General features: G+C 34.5%; 1 protein-coding gene across 1 annotated transcript; it reads right to left on the reverse strand.

Moving 5' to 3' along the window:
• Positions 1 to 174: 174 nt before the first annotated feature.
• On the reverse strand, positions 175 to 23,170 carry RGS21 (regulator of G protein signaling 21). Its single transcript, XM_049635288.1, has 4 exons — positions 23,160 to 23,170; positions 18,693 to 18,769; positions 14,317 to 14,483; positions 175 to 378 (listed from the first exon to the last, which is right to left on the reverse strand). The coding sequence occupies exons 1-4, from the start codon at positions 23,168 to 23,170 to the stop codon at positions 175 to 177; spliced, it is 459 nt and encodes a 152-aa protein (XP_049491245.1).
• Positions 23,171 to 23,726: the final 556 nt, after the last annotated feature.

Below are 23,726 nucleotides of genomic sequence, written 5' to 3' on the forward strand. Positions count from 1 at the left end.
AAAAAGTATTCTTCTGGAGTAAAAAAAATGTTTTCTAAACCCTAAAAGAAACTTATATTGTTTTTGTGTATTTAAAACATTTTAGCCTTGAGTATAGCGATTAAAGGTTGATCTCTCCTGTCATTTGTTTCTCCCCAAATTTTAACTTCATTACTGATTTATCATTAACCTTTTTTACAAAAAAGGAAACCATTTTTTATGATTTCCAACTTGCTTGCCATTTACCAGTTTCTTATAAATCTCTGACTTTAGAAATCGAGGAAAAGAATCCTTGGCCATAAGACTATAGATTAACTTCTGAGCCTCATCAAAACATTTGAGAGTTGGTTCTGCAATATTCTTTGAGATGAGGTCCCTGGTACTGAAGTCAATGTTGATCTGTGGAAATAAGTTTGCATATCATTACATTAGTTTAATCAAGGAATACATGGTTTATACAGATGGTAGATGCACATATTATATAATTTCTTTTCTAAACACAAAGTTAATCTGATGCAAAACAGCAGAAAGGTCATACATTTATTTTCTGTAGTGTAGAACACATGTTTGGTTTGATTATATTTCCTAGGTTGAGAGGGTTGGCATTGACAGAGAACACAGATAAAGCCTTATTTTGAGATTATAAACAAAAATGAAAAATCAAACAAGATATTTCATGTTTTTAAATTTCTTTTCCTGCAAATCCTTTTCCCTTAGTACTTTGACCCTAATACTTACAATGTACTCTCCATAGACAGAACAATAAATAGAACTTACTAGATTGGCTTCTACCAACCCATCCTCATTTTCATACTTCCCCTTGTTGTTTTCCCACACATCATTGCTTTTCATTCTGATTTGTGTTTCTTTTTGTTTGCCAAAATAAAGCAAATAATATCCCCCTCTTCATTGACTCCCATGCCTTCCACAGAATAGATCTATATGTGTGTGCGTGTGCGTGTGTGTGTGTGTGTGTGTGTATCCTTGTCCCCATAACATTACCATACATGAGTATTCCCAGCAAGATCTAATAGAGATCTATTATAGTAGACACACCATTCATCTGAAAATTTGTAAAATGCCCCAAACCTTCTTGTCAAGATACTCGTCCAACTCTTTTGGACACAAATTCCAGGGTATATTCTGTGAAGCAGAAAATTTCATATCCAAGTTTTCTAATTTAAATGGAAAATATTCATGAAGTGCAAAAGAGATTTGAATCATAGATTTAAAAACATGAAAGGCAGGTGCTGTATCTGTCTTATTCATCTTTCTATTTTCTGGTCTTTAGCAGAATATCTACCATATAATAAGAAATCAATAAATATTAGTTGAATAGAGTTAAAGTGTCTCTTGGCAAAATGGAAGAGATTACAAAAATGCCATAATTTGGGGGTCTGGTAAAAGAAAGACTATAAATGTTAATTTTTGCTCACTAAATGGAGGTTAAAAGAGGAGGACATACCTATAATCAAACCTTTCCTCAGCTGCTTACTTGCTATTCATATGAATGAAGTAAGTTCTATCATTTCTTTTAATCTTCGATTTCCATGGTATAAAAGGGAATAGGAATAGCATCTATCTTAAACTGTTTCAAGGACTAAATGAGATAAGTAATATCAAAATATTTTAATATTGTTGTTCCAGGAAGAAAAAAAGAAGAAAGACTTTTAATTTGAAAAGGATCATGAAAAGGCCACTATTTGTTCACAGATGTTCTTTGTTGAGAGACGTCAGCTACTCAGTGATCCCACATCTGCGCTTTTATTTCTCTGATCATCCTTTGCCATCATCCATCAAAGTCTCAGGTTCAATGCTGCAACTTGCTGAAGACCTCAAAACCTGGAATCAATTTCTTCTTCGTTATACAGGAAGATGGTACAGGACAGTGGAAAGACTTTGGGATAATTTTCTCATCTGTGTTCTAACACTTAGAACCTTGGTGACCAGAGGGGAGTTATTTTAATATTTCTGAGCTCTACTTCCTCATGTTTAAGCTAGATAGTTCTTAACTGAGTTGTTACAAGGAATGAAACGAAATGATCCATATATTCGCTGATTTCACAAATATTTATGAGTATCTATTATGTAAAAATGCTTTCTATACTTGGGAAAAGATAACCAACAACTAAACAAATAGCATTATTTTAGATTTAAACTTGAATGATGAGAAGAAGCGAGTCTTCTAAGGATCTGGGGCAAAACATTTCTGGCAGAAAAAAAAAACAATGAAAGCAAAGTCCCTGATGCAAGAATTTGTTATGTTCTGAAAAGCTGCTATGCCTGGATGGCTGGAGTATAGAGTGTGATAAAGAAAGTTCCTGTAATGAGAGTTGCCTACGAGTCTTGTAGGGCTTACGTGAAGTGTAAAGAGTTCTCATTTTTCTGCTAGAAGCACTAGGAAGACCCTGAAGAGTTCTGAGGAGGGAAGTGGCATGATGCCATGTCATGAACCTAGTATACCGCCTGCCTCATAGCGGGGATCAGTAAATAGTGGCCAATGTCAAGCTCTTGCAGTGGTTTTTAAACATCTAGGGTATTCTGTTTCATCAATCCTATCTTGTGTTGTGGGGATATGAGGATAAATATTGCCTGTTCCCTCCCTTAGCCATGCTGTTAATTGTTTAATGGCATCATCTGCAATTTGTTTAACTTTGTATCCCCCATAATAGTAAATATAGCAATTCGGCTCACTGAGGCATTCATTCATTGGGTGAGTTTTCACTGACAGCAGGGCTGGCACGTGCCTGGTACACAGTGCTGGCTTATTCTTATTTTCATCAGACCTGAACACTTGCAGTAACTCCCCATTTCCTATTTGAAAACTCCAAAGCCTTGATTTTGGCATTCATGGACTTTACAACATAGTCCTACCTGATGCAATGTTTTCTCCTCTAGGTGTGCCCTGTATTTCTACCAAGCTGGACACTTCCTTTCAAATTCCTTTTATTTTCCCACCTACGAACACTTTATTTCGTACCATCCTAGTCTAGCTGAAAGTCACTCCTTTCACCATCTTCTATGTCTGTAAGGCTACATTCAAGTAATATCCACCCTATGTCACTTAGGCTATATTTACATTTTCTGCATCCCTCTCTATGCCTTGAGTCATGTAAGGACTCAATAAATATGTACTGAATAAATAAAGTAAAAAATAAGTTTCTATATCTCTTAAAAATCATGTTTAAATTTTGAAGAAAACTATTCCACTTCAGCATAATACCAATAATTAATGTTATTTATTAAAATAAGTTAAAATTGTTCTTCTGACTTACCTCTCTTATTTTTCCGACTTGTCTGTTTTCCTACCAAGGAGCTGCCAACATCAGCTATGATAGCTGAGTGATGAGCAGATATACTAATCCCAGGAGATAATTAGTAGTCTTAAGAGACTCTGTCTTGGCAATTCAGCTTAATGTCAGTGACAAAACATCACACCCACATGTTTGTATAAATGTCATTATTTTCCTCCAAGTTCTTCAAGCTCAAAACATAGGAGTCATCTCTGACATTTCTTTTTTCTTTCATCTCTCTCTATTTTTCCCCCTCATTTGCCTTTTCTTTTGTAATTTTGTAATGGTCCTTTTCACTCATATTTCTCCAGTTTAGTCTTTTATAATGGAATTTCTTTCCTAAATTATGAAATTTACCTCTAGTCTGATACCTCTTCTTATAATGTCTTTTCTTTCCCTCCTGAACATGTGAAAGCATAACTACACCAGTTTCACCAAAATATCACTTTCATTGTATGAATATTCAGCTGAAAACCCATTATTTTTAGTAACATAAGCTTTACATATCTTACCTTGGCATTTGAACTTCCTCACACCCAGAGTCCGATGCGCTGTTTCAAAATCTCCTACTTGTCCTTAGCAATATCTATAAAACTGGTCTACTTTCTGTTCCTGAAGGAACTCTTGTACCTAAAGCTCTTATTTGTGCTGTTTTCAGCATCTAAGATCCCTTTCACCCCCACGATTTTATTCTGTATAGATTTTCCTTACCTTTTATGATTTAGCTTAAGTTGAATGTCCTCTGGGAAGCCTTCCTTACCCACAGAAGGAAAGTCACTATAATTTCCTTATCATTACACACTATTTTGATTTAAAGTTTTTAAGATATTTGATTTCTTGATTAAACAGATTTAGGTACAAAGGCTTCTGTTAATATTAAGTATCCAATCTGATTATCAGAGAAAACAGATTTGTCACTACAAAGAGAATTCAATAGTTCATGACATGGAACTAACTCTTTTTGTATCTGTTGTCTTTTCCCTATTTATTTTGCTAATTCCCTTTTTCTTTGCATGCCTCCCAAAATATGCATTCTTTCATCTATACGAAGTCTTCTCTCCCTAGATGTTTTCCTTGATTACTCTGTTTTCATCCCTGGCAAAATATTTGGACACTGACATTATCTCTAAAATAATCATAATGATATTTAAATATGATTATTTTAACTGTAAATAATAATTGTTGCTATTTATTAAATATTAGTACCGATATACTAAGTCTTTATATGGCTGTCTTATGTCACGTGCACACTACTATAAGATATACAGTATTATTATCCCCATTTTTCTGAGGGTAAAAACTAATAAATATTTGAAAAAGTAGGCATTTCATTTGTAATCTTTCCTAGAACTTATTTATTTGAAATATTTTATTGAGTGGGTGCTTAGAAGTTGTGTGAAGGATCTGAAGAGGTGATTAAAGTGAAAAGTCCATCAAGAAGACAGATTTTGAAAAGGCAGTTCAAAGGAAATGAGATTTTAAGCAAATCTTTGAAGTACTGTCATGAATAGAGATTAAGAAAGGTAATTGTAGATGGATGGGTAAGCCAGAAGAAGCCTGGTGGGGTTTGAGAGGAGGAAAGACAAGAACCTGGAGAGGCATGAAGGCACCAGATTATGTGGGACCTTGTAGTTCTCATTAAAGAATTCTTACTTAACCTGAGAGCAAGGAGGAGAATTTTAAGTAAAGGGGTGATGTACAAACATGTTTGGAAAAAAAAAAACAACAACAAAAAAACATGCCACTGGTTGCCATGTGGTGTGATAGCTGGGTGTGTTTAAAAGGAAGAAAAATGAAAAAAAATATCAGAAGTTCAGGTGGTCGGTGATGGTGAATTCAACTGTGTAATTAGTGGGACATGCACGTATTTTAAAGATATCTAGAAGGTAAATGGGTGGAGCTTGTGATTGAATAGTGAGCTGGGATGAGGGACAAAATCTTTAAGAATGGCTGGATTTTAACAATATTCTGAAGAATGAGGTGACAGAAAGTGTTGATGGATTGGACATGGGGTGTGAGTGGAAGAGAAAAATCAAGGATGACTACCAATTATTTCACCAGAGCAAACAGAAGAACAGAGTTGCTATTAACTAAGATTGGGAGACTCAAGTAGAAGATAGTTTTGAACACAAAATCAGGACTCAGACTTGAATTTGTTAAGTTTGAGCTGCCCTTTAAACATCTTTTTAATGTTTATTTTATTTATTTTTTTATTTTTGGGAGGGAGAGAGACAGAACATGAGGTGGGGGGAGGGGCACCGAGTGAGAGGGAGACGCAGAATATGAAAAAGACTCCAGGCTCTGAGCTGTCAGCACAGAGCCCGACGTATGGCTTGAACTCATGAACCATGGGATCATGACCTGAGCCCCAGTCGGACCCTTAACTGACTGAACCACCCAGGTGCCCCCTTGAGCTGCTCTTTTAAAGAAATAGAACTAGAGGAAATTCCTGGCAGAGTGAATGTAAGCAGAAAGTAAGTCAGTCAGAGAAAGACAGATATTATATGTTTTCACTCATATGTGGAATCTGAGAAAGTTAACAGAAGACCATGGGGGAAGGGAATTGGAAAAAAGTAGTTTCAGACAAAGAGGGAGGCAACCATAAGAGACTTAAATACAAAGAACAAACTGAGTGTTGATGGAGGTGCGGGGGGGCGGGCAGAAGGGGAAATGGCTGATGGGCATTGAGGTGGGCACTTGTTGGGATGAGCACTGGGTGTGGTATATAAGCAGTGAAACATGGGAATCTACCTCTGAAGCCAAGAGCACACTGTATAAACTGTATGTTAGTTAACTTGACAATAAATTATATTAAAAAAAGAAAAGAAATGAGGATTGCCTTCCCTCATTATAGTGTATGTTGGGTTATGGGTCTGCACAGCAAAAGCAATTGTTAAAGAGCAGTCAGTAAGGAGGGAAGAGATCAAGTCTTAGAAGTCAATTAAAGATAGTATTTCAATTAAGAGAGAGTGATCGGGGCGCCTGGGTGGCTTGGTCGGTTGGGCGTCCGACTTCGGCTCAGGTCACGATCTTACGGTCTGTGAGTTCGAGCCCCGCGTTGGGCTCTGTGCTGACAGCTCAGAGCCTGGAGCCTGTTTCGGATTCTGTGTCTCCCTCTCTCTCTGCTCCTCCCCAGTTCATGCTCTGTCTCTCTCTGTCTCAAAAATAAATAAAAGTTAAAAAAATTAAAAAAAAAAAAAAAAAGAGAGAGAGTGATTAATTTTGTTAAATGCCCCCTGAAAAGTCAATTTGGGTGAGATGTGAGAATTAAGCTATCAAAATTGTCACGTCTTTTCTTCTCAAAATGCCTTGAATTTTCAGTAACCGGTGGAAGAAGTGAAAAATGTTGGGCCTAATATATATATTCTGACATAAATTTCTTTAAAAGAATCACTTCTGGGGCATGTCTGTCAACCATACCCTCAACTTTGCATTCATTTCAACTATGATTTTTGGCTGAGTTCTACCAGAAAATACATGGATGGATTTCTATCTCAAAAAGTAAGACAGAAAAGGTGTTGAGCTCAGAGTAGACCAAAAGTGAGATCCATCAGGAAGTGGCCTTCTAAAGATGCACACTTTCCAATTGTATGGTATTGAGGGACTCCTGAATTGCTTGGGAGTTACAGGGCAGCTTAGACTTCGATGAGCAGTCAAACTAGTAGGTCCAGAGCCTGGGCTGAACAGTGTGTCAGTTGAGGAAATAAACAGAGATCTATTATTTCCTAATATGATAGTTACTTGCATTGTGTTTGTAAAGATACTCTTTAGTTTCAAGGACTCCTTGAAATACAATATTTAATATGCTTATTTTTCAAAAGATTATAAATTATCTTAGATATCTGAGACCACTGCACTGTCAATCTCAGAAAACAAGAATTGTCGTTCTTCCAGAATGACAGCTGAGATGTCATCACAACCGTTTAGAGGCTTTTAAATTCTGTCAGTTTTGAAAAGGCCTTGACACTGGTGACATTGACAGCAATCCATTGCATTAAAATGACTGCCTTCTGAATGATGTTTGTGGTAGTTGTTTAAAAACAATTTTATTCTAAAGATCCAGACTATTTTAGTACCCATGTGATTTTGTTAACTACAAGGCATGCCAGCCAAATTCCTCTTTGCTACACCAGTGGTTTGTAAATTCTTTTGGTTTTCAACAAATTATTTTATCAGGAAGAATACATTTTAAAGTGTACCATTTGGCTTTCCTGTGACCCTAAACTGTGCTTTATATAATTTTACATAATTTGAATGAAAAGTTTTCAATTGTGTTCTCACATTCAAATTAGATAGCCTTGTCCTCATTTAGAAAGTATAGTGTAGCAGGAGACTGTCTTTATGCAAAGGGTGTGTGCATGCATATGTAAAACACCTTACTAAAACGGAGCAGGCAGCATCTCAGACCTCATTCACAACAGAGCTTAAAAATTACTATTCAAATTAAAGCCGCCTATAATCATGTTTTTGGTTACATAATTCTAGTTAATCACCACTAACACCTCTTCTATTACTTCATTTTTGGCATCATTAAAGGCACACGAATATTCTGAAATATATTCTCAAGGGGCTATTAAAGTTGAAAATAGCCAAGCCTGTAACATCTAGAAGGAATTCATCCCTGCACAAGACTTTATCCTTTTGTTCTTATTGGCTTTAGAGACAGAGATAAGTGACACGAATCGGGAGGTAATGCTAACATCTCAAACTGGGCAAAGAAACAAAAGAAATCATAACATATGAAATCGCACAAATTGCTAAAAATAATGTACTTAATATGTATGGACAATGTATAAGGATTGCTAAAAATAGACATACATAAGCAAAGCTATCTGGAACAGCTGCAGGGGAGTCAGATTGACTGGCTTCATTCAACAGCACAAACATACTAATCCAAGATTAATTTCAGTAGCACAGGGATCCATGGAAGTTCAAAAAACACCTGAGTATTTCTGTTTTCCTTTTTTTTTTGTAAGAGAGAGCGAGAGGGAGAGGGAGAGAGAGAATCTTAAGCAGGCTCCACACCTAGTGCACAGCCACATGTGTGGCTCGATCCCACAAACCGTGAGATCATGACCTGAGCCGAAATCAAGAATTGGATCCTTAACCTACTGAGTCACCCAGGCACTCCTGACTGTTTTCTTTTTGAGTTGAAATGTAGCAACCAATTTTTCAGAGGCCCGAAATGATACTGCAAATTATTTGGAAGAAATACTCCCACAACTCTTTTTTCTCTTAATGCCATATTTGAATCTAAGCTTCATAGCTTAAGAAGTTATACAAATTAAAGAGAAATAAAGCTTTTGTTAGAAAGGAAGATAGACTCTATGTGCCAAGATAATTTTATACTTTTGCCTTTAGCATAAACATCAAGGTTTCTGGGCTATTTTGCAAACATATAAGATAAATAGATCTGAAGAAAGGAATTTGAAACCTAAAAGCATGGGCTGTAGACCTCTCGCCTCGTGGTCTGTTGTATCTTAATGATGCAGGGCTCATTACTTTTTCTCTAGGGCTCAGTTCATTTTCATCCGTACAATGTGGATGATTGTGATACCTCCGTAAGATAGTGACAACGATGATCGGATGAGAGTCCACGTAGAAGCACTGTGCACATGTTACTCATGGGTTTCTTTAGCTGTGTTTTCCTCCCTTCCTCCTACCCCACCTCCTCCTCAATTTGCTCCTTTTTCTCCTGTCTCTCTCTTTCTTTTTCATAGACCCTTTATTTTCAGAAGCAGAAATTATTGGGCTCCAGGAGGTGAATTACCCCAGTTTGCACTGCGACATACAGTACTAGGCTTCCTTCCCTACTGGACTAGCTTCTAGGCACTGGCTGATCCTTTTCTCCGCTGTTCTTCCTTTCCTTTCTTCCCTCCTATTGTGTTTTATTTCCCTCTATACTCCCATCACTGGTCAAAGCTCATGAATTACTTCTTTTGAGATATATTTTATCACCCCCTAGAATCGGATTTTCCTGACGCATGCTACCACATTACCTGTATTTCCCTACTGCAACTCTCATGGAAGCTTATTGTAATTATTTTTTAACTGGAGTCCTCCCATCAAAATGGTTAGCTTTACCTGTTCAAGGATTCTTTCCTTTTTCTTATCTGCACCAGCATGATTCCTGACATGTATTAGACACTTAGTGATTAGTGCACCAAAGTTAGGAAATTAATAAATAAGCAAACTCATTATATCTGGAGATGATTCTAGAGTTGGGGGGGCACTGTTGATAAGCAGCAACTTGTGGGGTAGGACAAAAACATCAACACACTGAGGAAATGGCACTTAAAAATGCAAAGAAAAGTTTTGAATGTAAGATGGAGAATACAAAATTGGCAAGACAGTTATATCCAGAAGTGCTTCTAAATGCCCATTTTCATGGGCTTCTCTCTACCAATAATTCATGTATCTGTTTCCTTAGCTCATGACTCCATTTAAATCTAATCTTAAAATAAAGGCCTTATCTCAATATCTTGTCTCACTACTATTCAATTATTATATCCTTCTAGGTTTAATGCAAAGAGTTTCCTCTGTAACTTTTTTTGGTTTTGCACTTAATCATTTGTTGCCTTGCTATTTTTTCCTAGTTCTATAAATTTCATTTTTAAAAACCCAACTAGATTCAAAGTTTTTTTGAGTCAAACCATAGTTTCAACCTATTTTATTTTCTTGCATTTCCTTATCAAGCTGCCTGCTTCACACAACATATTGCTTTATACTTATGTGTGTGTGTGTGTGTGTGTGTGTGTGTGTGTGTGTGTTAATTCTGTTCTCCAGCCTAGACTGAGCTTCTCTTCCATGGAGGTACTTTATCATATATGAGGGTGAATAGTAGGCACAGAATAAGCATTTACTGTTGTGAAATAAAATATGCCAATAAATAACATTATACTGCCTTAAAAATAAAAGCAAAAACCAGACACAGATATTTTAAAAAGTGTCCTGCACACTACTCATTAAGATACCTTCTTCTTTATGACTATAGTTCCTGCTTTGTCTTATGAATTATGGTGTCTTCACATTTAATAAATACATTTAACAATTAAGTACTTCACACCAATATCCTTTGACTTAAAAAACTGCCAATGTATTTGTTCCTGGATTGAATAATCCAGGATAATATGCAGTTGGATTTTGAATTTATATAATTTTAAACATCCCACTGTTGTATGATTTAGAACATTTTCTAATATCACAGAATGATGACATAAACATTTCTCTCTTTAATCACATATTTTTCCATCCTGACCAATTTTCTTTTCAATATAAAGGAATGATATAAACATAATATATATAAGTGATATAGATATAACATGAATATTTAAAATATGTCAGTGTCTTAGCTAATACAAAAATATTATTTGAATTTTTTTGGAGATTTCCATTCTTTTGAGACGAAGTATTATTTTCTTAAAATTTCCAAATATTATGAAATATTATGAAATTCTTTCCAAATTAAAGGAAGAATGAATACAAGTTTAAGAACTTTTCCGTTACCACCTAAAGGTACGTAATGTGTGTTAAGTAGAAAATATTGCTTGAAAATATTTTAACATTATTAAAAATAATTTAAAAATATTGCTTGTCTAATAATTTTCTCATTTTCAAATCACTTACTTAAAATACTTGGGTCATACTTTTTTTTTCCTCAGCATTTTCTTCTAAAATTATTCAGGTATAGTCCATTCAATAAGTAGTACTTTTTATTTGAAACTAGTGATTTGCTAACATGTTTGTATAATGGTTGTTTTCAGGTTGAAACTATAGCCCATAAGGCTATAATGTGACTTGTTTTTTTTTTTCAAAAAGAAAGGGATTACAATTTCTTAAAAGCTGTTCTGCATAATGTAAACCATTGACATGTGGTCCCATTCATCATTCTCATGTGTGTTCTGTGGTTGTTACATGCTTGTTTTATAAATGCTTTCTTAGATGAGGAAACTGAGGCTCAGAGAGATAAAGCAGCTTACCACAAAATTACAGGATTTGAATTAGATCTAGGTATCTCTAAATTTCCAATTTTCCATTACATCACACTAACTCTCTTTTAGTGTAGAAACCAAAGGAACTGTAACACTGTAAGTGAGAGGGCATAAAGGCCAGTTACGATTATTATCATTTCTCTTAGAGACCAAGAAGTTCATTTTTTTTGCTGTTTTGTTCAACGTGCTGTCTTTGCCTGGGAAACTGAGAACCATTAGTAATGTCAATTTATAGACAGGGATTGTTTATTGTAAATTTAGTATAATCTAATTGTAAATTGTCTAAGTGCATAAATTAAAAATTGTTAAGTTATGATAGCAACTTTATAGATGAGGAAATAAAGACACAAGAAGTGGAAAAGAAAATAAACAGGAATTAATAGACATTCGGATAAGATGACTTTGCCATTGTCCTTTACTTTAGGGTTTGCTACCAAGGAAATTGGTTATAATTTTGATTCTTTGTAAGAGTCACTTGTACAACTACAACCGTATAACAAAATGGAGAATATTTTCATATAAATCTCATTCTTAAGTAACTGTTTTTACTTATGAAAATCATGTCTTCCAGCTTCCATATCAAATATATCACCTCATCTTGTTAAGTCTGCCTACTAGATAAATCTAGAATACTTCCCATCTTTTCTTTATCTTTACTGCTGCCTATCCAACTTCACCCCCCACTTCTCATTAGCAATATCAAAATGTTTGCAGTTTCTAGAAAACACCGGGAAGCTTTGTACCTCCATGTTGTATCACCATGTCCTCAGTCTGAAATATTCTTTCTTCAAATGCTGACTTGATATTACTCTTTTCATGATATACATTTTTCATGTGTAAATTACCCTGAAAAAACATCCCTTAACTCTCCAGATTTGATCACTTTTCCAGTGTGCTAAAATGAATTTTAAATGTGGCTTTATTATTATATTGCTTTTTGTATATTTGGCTGGTTTTATTACAAGTCACTATCTTCTGTTTCATCACTTCACTGTGTGGACAGGTATTCAAAAAATAGATTTAATGACTCAACATACTCGCATTTGTAATAAAATTAAACTAAAGCTGATGGACTACAGGGAAATATCTTGAAGACTGTGATTGGTATATAATATAAGAGGCAAATGCCCTTTAGTAATTTGGGAATTGAAATTTAATAATTTGTTGAAATAGAAACAACTAATGGCAAATAATAGGAAAGATAATGACTATTTCAAATATATATATATATTTCTTTGTTTTCAGTGAATTTTGTCATATTCAATAAAAACATTTTTAGACACTTCAAGGAGAAAACATAATCTACTACTTGAAAAGCAGTCATAAATTTAGTTATATTTATTTAGCCAATTTAATTAGATGGACAAATTATAAAAAGCTGTAAAATTCTTATATCCTAAAATAATGACTGTGCTGTTTGTTTAAATTATTACTGTGTAAATTTATTTTAGAAGACAAGACTAGGAAAACAAAACTGTTTTGTCAAAATTGATAATTTATTATATATTGTAAGATTGAATGAAAAGGTGGCATTTCTTATTAGAAGACTTTTCATGCAAATGTTTGAGAATGTTATTCTAAAACAATCACTGTTAATTAGATGAATTCATAAAGAAGAAAAAAATCTGGCTTTCAAATCAATATCACAATAAATAGGATATCTTTAGAGCTGATTTCAAAGCCTTTTAGGGAATGACACATTAATCAACTTGACAAATCTCATACACTATATTTTCAATTTTCCAGAATTATTTATTGATTCTTAGATGGTGACTGGGAAATGAATGTTAAAATAGCTCCACAGCAGTTAAAAATCCACCCCCTGCCTTCACCACCCCATGAATTCAAGGCTGTGCTTTAGTGGCTCATATATATGCCTGTAAAGTTATACTAGCCAATGTATGCTGCAGTAATTAATGTACAATTAAAACTTGAACTACTGCTACAGCAACTTTATGTCCTGGACTTTCCAAAAGTGTTTTCATTTCACCTATTTTGTTCTTTGTCCCCATAAGTACAATAACCCTTCTCACACCATGAATCCTAATTTTGGATCAGAAAATATAACTGTCCCTTTGGAGGAAACTGATATTTTACCTCTATTAGAAAAATGACTTGTACCAGAAGTTTCTATTTGGTACTAGTAATGCAGTGTAGCTTTCTGTTTGCTATTTATGCATTAAAACTCTTTGCTTACAGGATATCATCAGCGGGGAACGGAAGTGGTTTTAAATTATAAATTGCTTAAACTTTAAAGTAAAATGTTAAAGGGGTATGTGAAGATGATCACAGTTTTGGTTCTGAAAATGAAATCAAATATAAATGAGGTGTTACACACATTGAACACTTTTTGGGGAGCTATTATCAGTCTTTCCAGGTTTCTTTCTAAGGCGTTTTCTACTTTCCTGACTTTAAAGCATCGCAGGTGGGTCCTGATCACATAAAGCAATGCCTCACACCTTTGGCTTATTTTTGCCATTAAAGAAATAAAGGTAAGCAAACCCTTCTTTTGAAAAATAAGACATTACATGCCATAATGTGGACATCCAAACTACTAAAAATGAAGAATTCATAATGTTGGTTAGTAGCTGTATTCCCCCCACATATTATTCTTAATTTGTTAAATAAATTATTCTACTCTAGAATTCTATTCCACGTTGACTACCATGATTTACAACAGGAAAAACCAAAGTGAGCTTGAAATGCAACAACACATTTAAATAGCATTTCTGTAGGATTAACTTTAGAGCAATTTAACTTAAGACAATAAATACTATTTTTCAAGAGTATGAATGTCGTGCTAAAGAAACAAAACTTCTGGTCAAAGTTTTGGTCAAAGAAACAAAACCTGGCACATAACAGGTGTTGAAAAATATTTGCTGAATCAGTGAAAGATAGGATCATCTTAAGACACTTCTATTGGAGTTTACAGACATTTTCAATTTGAATACATAGCGACAATTTGATTTCCCTTTAGATGGATTTAGTGTCTTATAATTGGGAGCAGATTTGCTAGGAGATGAATATTCACTATTCTAGAATATTCTACTCACCTCTTTAGGGGCATCAGCTTCAATGAATTCAGAATAAATCATCTTGGCTTTAGAAGCCATGTTTTCTGCACTTTCTGTTTTTTTGAAGTCTTCACAGGCAAGCCAGAACTCAACATTTTCTTCACTAAACTCTGATTTTAGAAATGTTCGAAAAGCATCTAGACCAGCTGTAAAATACAAAAGAGAAAAATTTAAGAAACATTCAGTGCAGTATACATAACCAATATGAATACGTTGTATGATATGAGCGTTTATTCAGTGGCAAATGTTTATCATCCTTCTATATATACTTATGTTTTTGTCTTTAAGTGTAGAAACCTTATTTTTGATCAGTAATCATAAACATAAAATAGTCTTGTCTCTATCCAATTAGCTCCACTAACAATTAGCTCCACTAACAAAGAAAACCTGTACTTTTCTTTCTAGATCTGAAATGTCTAGGAGTTGCGTTTAGGGGAAAGTCTTTTTTTTTTAATGTTTATTTATTTTTGAGAGAGAGAGAGAGAGAGCAGGGGAGGACAGAGAGAGAGGGAAACACAGAATCCAAAGCAGGCTCCAGGCTCCGAGCTGTCAGCACAGAACCCAACACGGGGCTTGACTCACAAACCATGAGATCATAACCTGAACCAAAGTTGGACGCTCAACTGAGAGAGCCACCTGGGCACCCGTAGGGTAAAGTCTTGATAGCAGTTACTTTGTGGGAAACTGCATAGGCTTTAGCTTTCTACACCCAATGCACTAAGCCCAAATGAAGCTAATGATGTTAAAAGCAATTTCAAGTAAGAATATCTTTGTTACCTTGAGTTGGTGAGGAAGCACAATTTGATGCTAAGGGATTAGATTGTGTGGGTTTGGGCTCAAAGCAAAGAAGGAAGGACTGGCATTTATTAATTTTGGATGAATATATTGGCCAATTCTAATCTCTAACCCAGGAAAATAATGGGCAAAATACTTGGAGTGAATGCTTTTCCTCTTGATGTGGCAATAGGCAATTATAAGTCAATGAGGCAAATAAATGGGCTTTTCCCCAATGTTACCTTAAACAAAACACTGATGTCCCTCCAATCTCCCTCATGGCACCTACTGTAACATAGCCTGTTCATGGTGTTTTTCTCCTGCTCCCATGTATTCTCCTGAGCATGGATTTGTTCAGAAACTTTAGGCCAGGGGCTGCAAATAGGCCCACATACTTGCAGGCTGTTTACTTTGCCTCGATTAGTATATGCTATTTCCTTTGAATTTAATAACAACAGCTAGTGCTTGCAGCCTGTGATTCCCATATGCCTTATCTCTCCCCATCATTTTACTTTCAGTCAAATTTACACATGTGTTATTCCTTGTTCTCATAGATATTTGAGTTTATGACCACCTGTTTAAACTGTTCTTTTCTTTATTTTTTCATCAAAATGTGCCCTGAAATATTCTTCTTTGGCATATATAGACCTCATTCAAGAAGGTAATTCTTGCTAAATTGTTTAGTGATGAGAATGGTTAGGAGTGTGCTTTTTGTTAGCAGGTAAGAAAAGTCATTATCAGATTCCCGCAGTTGGTGGACTAAGCCAGTACCTTGAGTTCACATTATGCGGTTTCATAGAGTGTACCCTTCTGAGGTTGGTAGTTGTTTATAAATGAGACTATGGATCTCTCTGAGGAGGAAAATATACATCAGTGCTTTTGCCTCTGGGAGGGATCTTGCCTCTGGGAGGGTACGTTGGTGGCTTTCTCTTCCATCTGCCACGAGGGTCCCCAAGCATGTCCTCAAAGCAGCTCTTCCCTGACTGTGTGCTTAGAGACCTGATCCTTCAAGTTCCAAAGCTGGGACTAATAAGCTTGTGGAGAATCAGGGGAAAGGGAAAATTAACTAGTGAAAAAGAAAATGTTAGAGATAGTTTATGAAAAAGAAGCCAAAGTCAGTTGTTTGTAGGTTGCTGCAGGTACGAAGCAAAATGGTTTAGTGAAAGAAAATGGGAAAGGCTTCAAGGGAGCAAGATTAAAATGTCTAAAAACACTGGATTAAAAATAGATTTAACCATTTTTTTATTATTCGAAATAGCGTTGAAATAACAAGTCATGGCAAAAGGTTATCACGTACCAATTAAAATTCTCAGTAGAAATATTGGAGAGTGTGGATGTCGTTAATATGTGATCACTATAAAAAATTCAATTAACTGCACATTTATTGCATTTAAAAATACATCCAAGAAGCTTCTGTGACACAAATTTAGGTTATAAAAATCCTCTTAGTAACAGTCAATTAAAATTTCCATGAGTTTTGTCCAAACAATGATGAATTTGAGGGGTCAAAACAGAATTGATGCTAAAATCTATTTTATATAGAGAATGAAGTATACTTTAAGGATACGGGAAGAATGTAGATTCCTGTCTGGCAATATTTTATATGTGTGTCGTTAAGGTATATGAGGCTTCCTCCCAGTGAGGATTATCTAAATGCATCTTAGATGGGAAGTTAGAGATCAAGAAACTTACTATTTTCTCACATCCTACCATTTTAACGAAGGACCACTCTGAGAGCAATTATCGGCTTCTCTCCCCCTGCCATCACTACGTTTAGGGCACAATGGAACAGAATAAACAGCTAAAACGAGTTAGCTATCCTTGTCTTGAACACACTATTTTACTGAACTCTGCTTCTATTCTATGTATACAATATGAATGATCAAAAAATGTCATGTGACTTTGGAATAATATGCTACATATGATTAAAATGATATCATCTGAGAGCACTCTCTACAAATTGGAATGGCTACTGGTTAGACAAATGGAATAAACAATAGGTGTTGAAACCTATCTGAGAGCCTATGTGTGGTACCTGTAAGACATATCCCCAAGATGACAAAATAACTAGATAATTTGGTGAAATCATTCAGCTGTTTAAAGCATTAAGAAGCATTTTCTTTTTGTAAGCTGTTTTTGGTATTATAAAAAGCAAAAACCAACAGCTACTCAAATGAATCTGTGTGTCTTCTACTCTATGTGGGCATGAAATAAAAAAGATCAGGAGATATGTTGAGGAAAGCATTTGCCTTCAGCTCAACATCTTCTATGCCTCTGTTCTGTGGTGTTGGCCCCTGGATCTCCCCTTCTCTGGAGCCAGCCGGATCACCACCTGCAGAGATACTTTCTTAAGGCTTTTTGTAAACCTGATCTGTCCCACTGGTTATACACTTAAGTAGAAAAGAAACACGCCATTCAAAACTTATAAAAATGCAATTCCATATCTTTGATGTCTTTGGTATATGTTCTTAATTGGATTCTAGGAGCAACGTGGATTCTTTTATGTCTATGCTTTAGGAATTAGTTATTTAAGAATCATAAAATCAGAATAATTTTGTTTAATCCAATCCAATTTTATATATGAATAAGCAACTATGAAAAATTCACCGAACTTTATAATGTTTTAAACTTTTCTAGGGACGGCTGGGTGGCTCAGTCGGTTAAGCATCTGACTTCGGCTCAGGTCATGATCTCACAACTGGTGAGTTCGAGTCCACTGTCGGGGCTCTGTGCTGACAGCTCAGAGCCTGGATCCTGCTTCGGATTCTGTCTCCCTCTGTTTCTGCCCTTCCCCCATTCATGGTCTGTCTCTCTCTGTCTCTCAAAAACGAATAAACGTTAAAAAAAACTTTTCTAATATTCTGATATTTACTTAACAAATTTAAAGTGGAAATTCCATTTGATTAGTACCAACAATACTAAATTTTAAATATTTTAAAATATATGTCTCTGTAGTGCCATTTCTTTTTCCTGTATGCAATAGAACTGCTGCAAAGCAAAATTATCTATAACAGAAACAGAAGTTCCAAATGATTACTTTGAATCAAATTCTAGGGTATTTTATTTATAATTGGCCCAAATTGCCTTATTGAGCCGTATTAAATATAAATATAAACATCCACACAGGTACATATTAATACATTTAAATATGTTTTTGTTTTCACTAGAAATTAGAATATCAGTTGGAATAAATACTTTAAAAAGTTTTTTTAGCTTCCAAGACATGAAAAAGCAAGTCATTTATTTCAATTTTCAACTTTTCAATAGTTTGTGTATTTTTTTCAACTTGTAGCAAGAACAGTCATTATACATACATCAAATGATAATGAGTACAAAAAAATGACAAATTTCTCACTTCCTATTTGGGATTTTCTTTTTGTGTTAACGTTTTGAGTTTCTATAATCTTGTCTTATTTTAAGTCCAACCTAATTCCATTTAGGTTTGAGACCTAAATTTGTGAGACTGTTGGAAATCTTATACTTCAAATATTGATCAAACTCATATTTTATGATGACTACAATGTTCAGAATTTAATGATTTACTTTTAATCGTTATATTTTTAAACTTAGTTGTATCTTACCTTGATTGGTTAAAAGTGTGTCCATATTTTCAGACCACGCCATTGTTTCTGTTGTTGGTGACCTGTAGAAACAACATCTACCCTTGACAATAGCATTGTGATCTTTTTCTTCTATAACCTACAGTAATATTTGAGATATGTGTATTTGTTGAGTTATGTAATTTAAAAGCACCATTAATCAAACTGCAAAAGGTAAGCAAAAATTATTTAATGTTTTTCATAGTGGACAGCAATAGCAACATAAAGTGGTATATAATTTGATATCAGCAAATTACTTATTAATGCTTAAATGTTATTAATATTTGTAAATTCTTATATTCTAATAAAGGTGCAAAGGAGATATTGCTCATGGTTCTATGAAGTATATTGAGTTTTTCTCAACTATAAATATATTAATTGTTAATTTACATGGCATTACTCTAGTCTATTTCTGAAAAGTTTTCATGATAGCAGTAGTGATGAGTGAACTATTTTCTGAGTTTTCACAATATATAAAATTATCCATGTCATAATTGTGTATATCAAAAAAGTAAAAGAAAATTTCAGTTAAGAATTTCTAACATGTGATGATCTTGAAAGTATTTATTTATAGTATTTTGAGAAGATTTTACCCCACTCTGAGACAGACCTTATTTCTCCTAAGACTGGTATGCTTCCCATTCTGGGATGATTTATTTAAATCTAGGTATCTGTCAGGACAGAGTAATATCTTTTCCAAGGAAGTCAAAAAATTTATAGACTTAAGTCTTCTGAAGAAGGTATACTTCTGGGGATATGATGTAGAAATAGTAAATCAGGTTTAAGATATAAATTTTCTGAGATGCAAATATATCATGCATTATTCCCCTTAATAAACTAAGATCCTGATGAGATAAGCTCCCAACCATAGAAAGCATCTGCTACCCAGAAAAAAAACTTAGATCATGTAGCTGTGATGTGCAAATGACCTACTTATGGAAATGCATGGGCTAATTTTTGAAAGTTTTTATTAAAACAATTGATAATAAAATAGAGTCTCATATCTAGTAATTCTTATAAATTTTACATTTGCATGTTAAGGTGACTAATCTTGAATACGCTTTGTGAAGTGATCTCTATGCTTTTATATCTATTACTTCCTATAATTTGCTGCCATTTTTATTATTTGTGTTGGGATTGAGTGTGCTTTCTTCTGTGGTTGCAGATGTGGTTGTATTTTCAGATAATAATGGCTGTCCTCATTAGAGGGTGCATAGAGAGGGCTCTGTGACTGGGAATTCATTTTACTATCTTCCATTACTTACATTTCCTGTCTGAGATTTCTTTGCTGGTGGTAGACAGATGATTTTTCTTTCTCCCTTGATTTATTAAATCTTAGGGACACAAGATTTTCTGTGAAACCATTTTGAAATTGTGGGTTTTCATTTAAATGGACACTTAAAAAATTTAGTTGTTCAATTTCTATTTTTCATTAATGGAGAATGGGACTGAAACTTAGATTTAAATCTACATTGAAGAGCTTTTGTGCACTATAAAACCTGTTACTCTAACAAGCTTATGTGATAATTCATATGACTCAAATATTAGATCTTGTAAGAATTCTACCAAATAGTGCTAAAATCATCACATGGTCTCCTAATGTGCACATGTCTAAAAATATATCTATTTGAAGACTGATATTTAGTGGTTAACAGATTATTTTTAAAAAGCCTACTTTCCATGAGTGGAATACATGTAAGTGAACAGGGAAGTGAGGAGTTTTAAGACAAAGCTTGGCTGCACAGTACACCCGCTTTGAATGAGGAACAGCTACCAAAAAAAAAAAAAAAAAAGCACACATACACACACACACAAAAACAAACAAACAAACAAACAAAAACCACTGAGAAACAATCTAGGCAAAAAACATTCAGGGATGAAAATACACTTCCCCCATTGTGTAGGTTCTCTGATGAAATATTGTTATTTTCCACCACCAAGAACAGTATGTCTGGTCAAAAAAATGTTTGTTGAACATAGAAACAAATAATGAGGGAATGACCAAACCCCAAATAGTGGCGGGTATTAAAACCTTCAGTGGAGGCAGCGCAATGGCTTTCAAGATGCTGGTAGATGACAGTGATAAGACGATTATTGAAAGTTATAGTTGAATGGCATTAGCATCAAAGCGTGTAATGGTGGAAGGAAGAGGAGACATGATGCGAAAGCATCATTGGGAAGCGACAGACTACAGACCTCACTCCCATCCCTAAGAGATGTGAAATTGGAGAAAATGGACAAAATCCATTCTGAAGTCATCAAGGCAAGTCATGTCATTTAGGGAGAGCCAGATTTTGCATACACTGAAAGCAAAAGGAATATTCAGTGAAGACCTTATCAGAAGTAAAGGAGTTTTAGGAATGGAAGTATTGAAGTAAATGGTAGCTATTCTAGTTATCTTCATTAGTGTAGGAAAACAGTAAAAACAAAAGAAGAAAACAAAGTCTGAAAATGGTGTGATACCAAGGACAAGAGAAAAAATGTAATGTTTTGAGTTAAAGAGATATACTAGAATATAATTTTCTACAAATAGAGAATGTTATAGGTAACAGAATTAGAGATACTGGGATATTCTAGTATTATTTATGGTCCACCAAATGCTGCATTATTATAAAAGGTAAATTTGCCTTTCAGCTCTCTGAAAGAATACCTCTGCAGGTGTGTGATAATTCCTGGAATGCTCTCAGCTCACAATTTTCTAACCTATTTCAAGTTTGACTTGAAAGGTTCAATTTTGACTACCTGATATGATGGGAGGGTTGGTGGTAACACAGTATTTACTTTTCAGAAGCTAGGTGAAATGCAACTATTTAAAGAAATAATGTTCTTAATTTTCTGTTTAAAATTTTAACTTCCGGGTTGATTGTATATTTATAATTCTGTGGAAGAGTAAGTTATTGTTATATATGAATAAGCTGAAAGACAATATTTTTAGTAGCATCAAAATGTACAACAATGTATTGAGTGTTTGCAATCTATACCACATGGTGTTCAGCATGTCATATACTTTACCTTATTTAATCTTATAAATGACAATGTGTTTTAATCCTATGTTACAAATGAATAAAGAGCCTCAGAGATGCTAATGACTGGCGCAATACCTTGCATATACTAATAGGCAGTTAGAATTCAAGCACAGGTATATCTCCTTATGACCCAAACTCTTTTTACACTTCTTCCTTGAATGAATAGGTCAATATGCATATGCGTGTACTTTGTTCATGTTTTGGAACATTTATAATAAATAATTTGAAATTGCATTTTCTCTGATAGAGTTTATTGCATTTCACACAAATATTTCCTCTAAATAACAGCTGAATTGCAGTAATTGCGGACTCAATAGAAACTTTTCAGAAGACAGATTCTTAAATGTCACACGTTATCAAATGAAAATAGGACATTTCTCATGTTAGACGTGAGAATTATGTTTTATGTTTTAAAAAATGCAACTATATAAATGTTAAGAAAGAAACTAGCGAATTCAAATTGGTGAAAAAAAGAAGGCGGCTAATTTAAAAATGTACTAACTTGGTTAAATTTTACTTGACACGTGTTACCTTGAAAAAATGGACAATGTGCCTCTCTGCTATTTCTCTCTGTTTTTAAATTTTGTTTTGATTTTAGTTTTAACTCGAACAGAGCTTTTGTCTGACTGTCTGAGTGTGTGCATTTCCTGAATAACTGTGATGCATAATCAGAGTAACTTTTTGTATGTGTATGATTTGCCATGAAAATTCACCATGTATCTGGAGCCAAAATTGCACTTAGTGTTTCATGGGGTTTTGGCTGATTTCCTTTCTGTTTCCTTCATTAAGCGAACACCATCAAGGCCAGCAGTCCCCATATTATGTGTCCGGAGAAGAGCCAGGCCAGATGGGAACTGCGTGAAAGCTACCAGTTATCTTGCTAATTGTGCCAGCTAGAACCAGTTGTATTGCATTAAAAAATGTGGAATCCAACAACTTAGCTGTTCACACTCAATTAGCAGTGTGCTGGAGAATGGGAAATTCAAGCAAGGGGTCCATGTGCTCTAGGAAGTGACAGCTGCTTCCTTACCCAGCACTTAATATCTGTTTTCAAATTTCTCAATAAATATTGCAATAATGAATAATTTTTGCAAGGATCAGACATATCTATGTCTCGAACTCTTAACATTTCATTATTTTGAAAAGCTTCACATAAAGAAAGCTCACCGGTTTTTCTCCCTTTATAACCTTGCTTTATATTAGCAAATATAAAGAACTAACTGCAAAAGCAAGTCATGAGCTGTTGACATATTTTAGAAAAGAAGAAATCAATAGAGAAAGGGGAAGAAAATCAATCAGTAAGAAAGACAACAATTAGCATATTTATCAGAAATGAAGGAAACAAAACATCGAGACTAATGAAGGCTCAAGCGTTTCATTTGTACCTCTTCTGAGATAAAAATAGCTTTAAAAGGCAACTCACTTCACTGGCATTTTTCGTTCCACTGTCTGACTGTCACAGATGATGTCGAATTTCTCTTTCTGACTGATCTTCAAGCTGAAGGTAATGTGACAGCAGGAACATTACAATTAGTATGCAAATACCTATCCCCTGGGTTACAAATTGGCATTCTTTAAATCATGCTATGCTCAGCTCTTTTCATTTTGTTGTTAACTTTTCACTGGTCAAAACACTTAAACTTCTAAGTAACAAATAACTCATTGAATAAATGTGACATTTCTCTGAGTCTGTGGCATAACTGAAATAAATTCCATTTGAAAGTTTGGTTCCTAAAATTCATATACATCCATTTACAAGACAACTATTGTTCATAGGAGGTTAAATCAACTCAGAAAAAAAGTATATAAAATTTAATATTTGTCTTTAGGTATTTCATCGATCATTTTTTCCCTCTGTTCTTTGATTTTCAGAGAGTCTTAGGAAGACTGTACTTTTAATACGCTTATCTTCAACAGCTACGTAGGTTTAAGTATTTTTACAATTTTACTCATGGACTAAAATATTCTAGTACGAGGCATTATGTTTTTT

Source organism: Panthera uncia, chromosome F1 (genome assembly GCF_023721935.1).
Source record: "Panthera uncia isolate 11264 chromosome F1, Puncia_PCG_1.0, whole genome shotgun sequence".
NCBI lineage: Eukaryota > Metazoa > Chordata > Mammalia > Carnivora > Felidae > Panthera > Panthera uncia.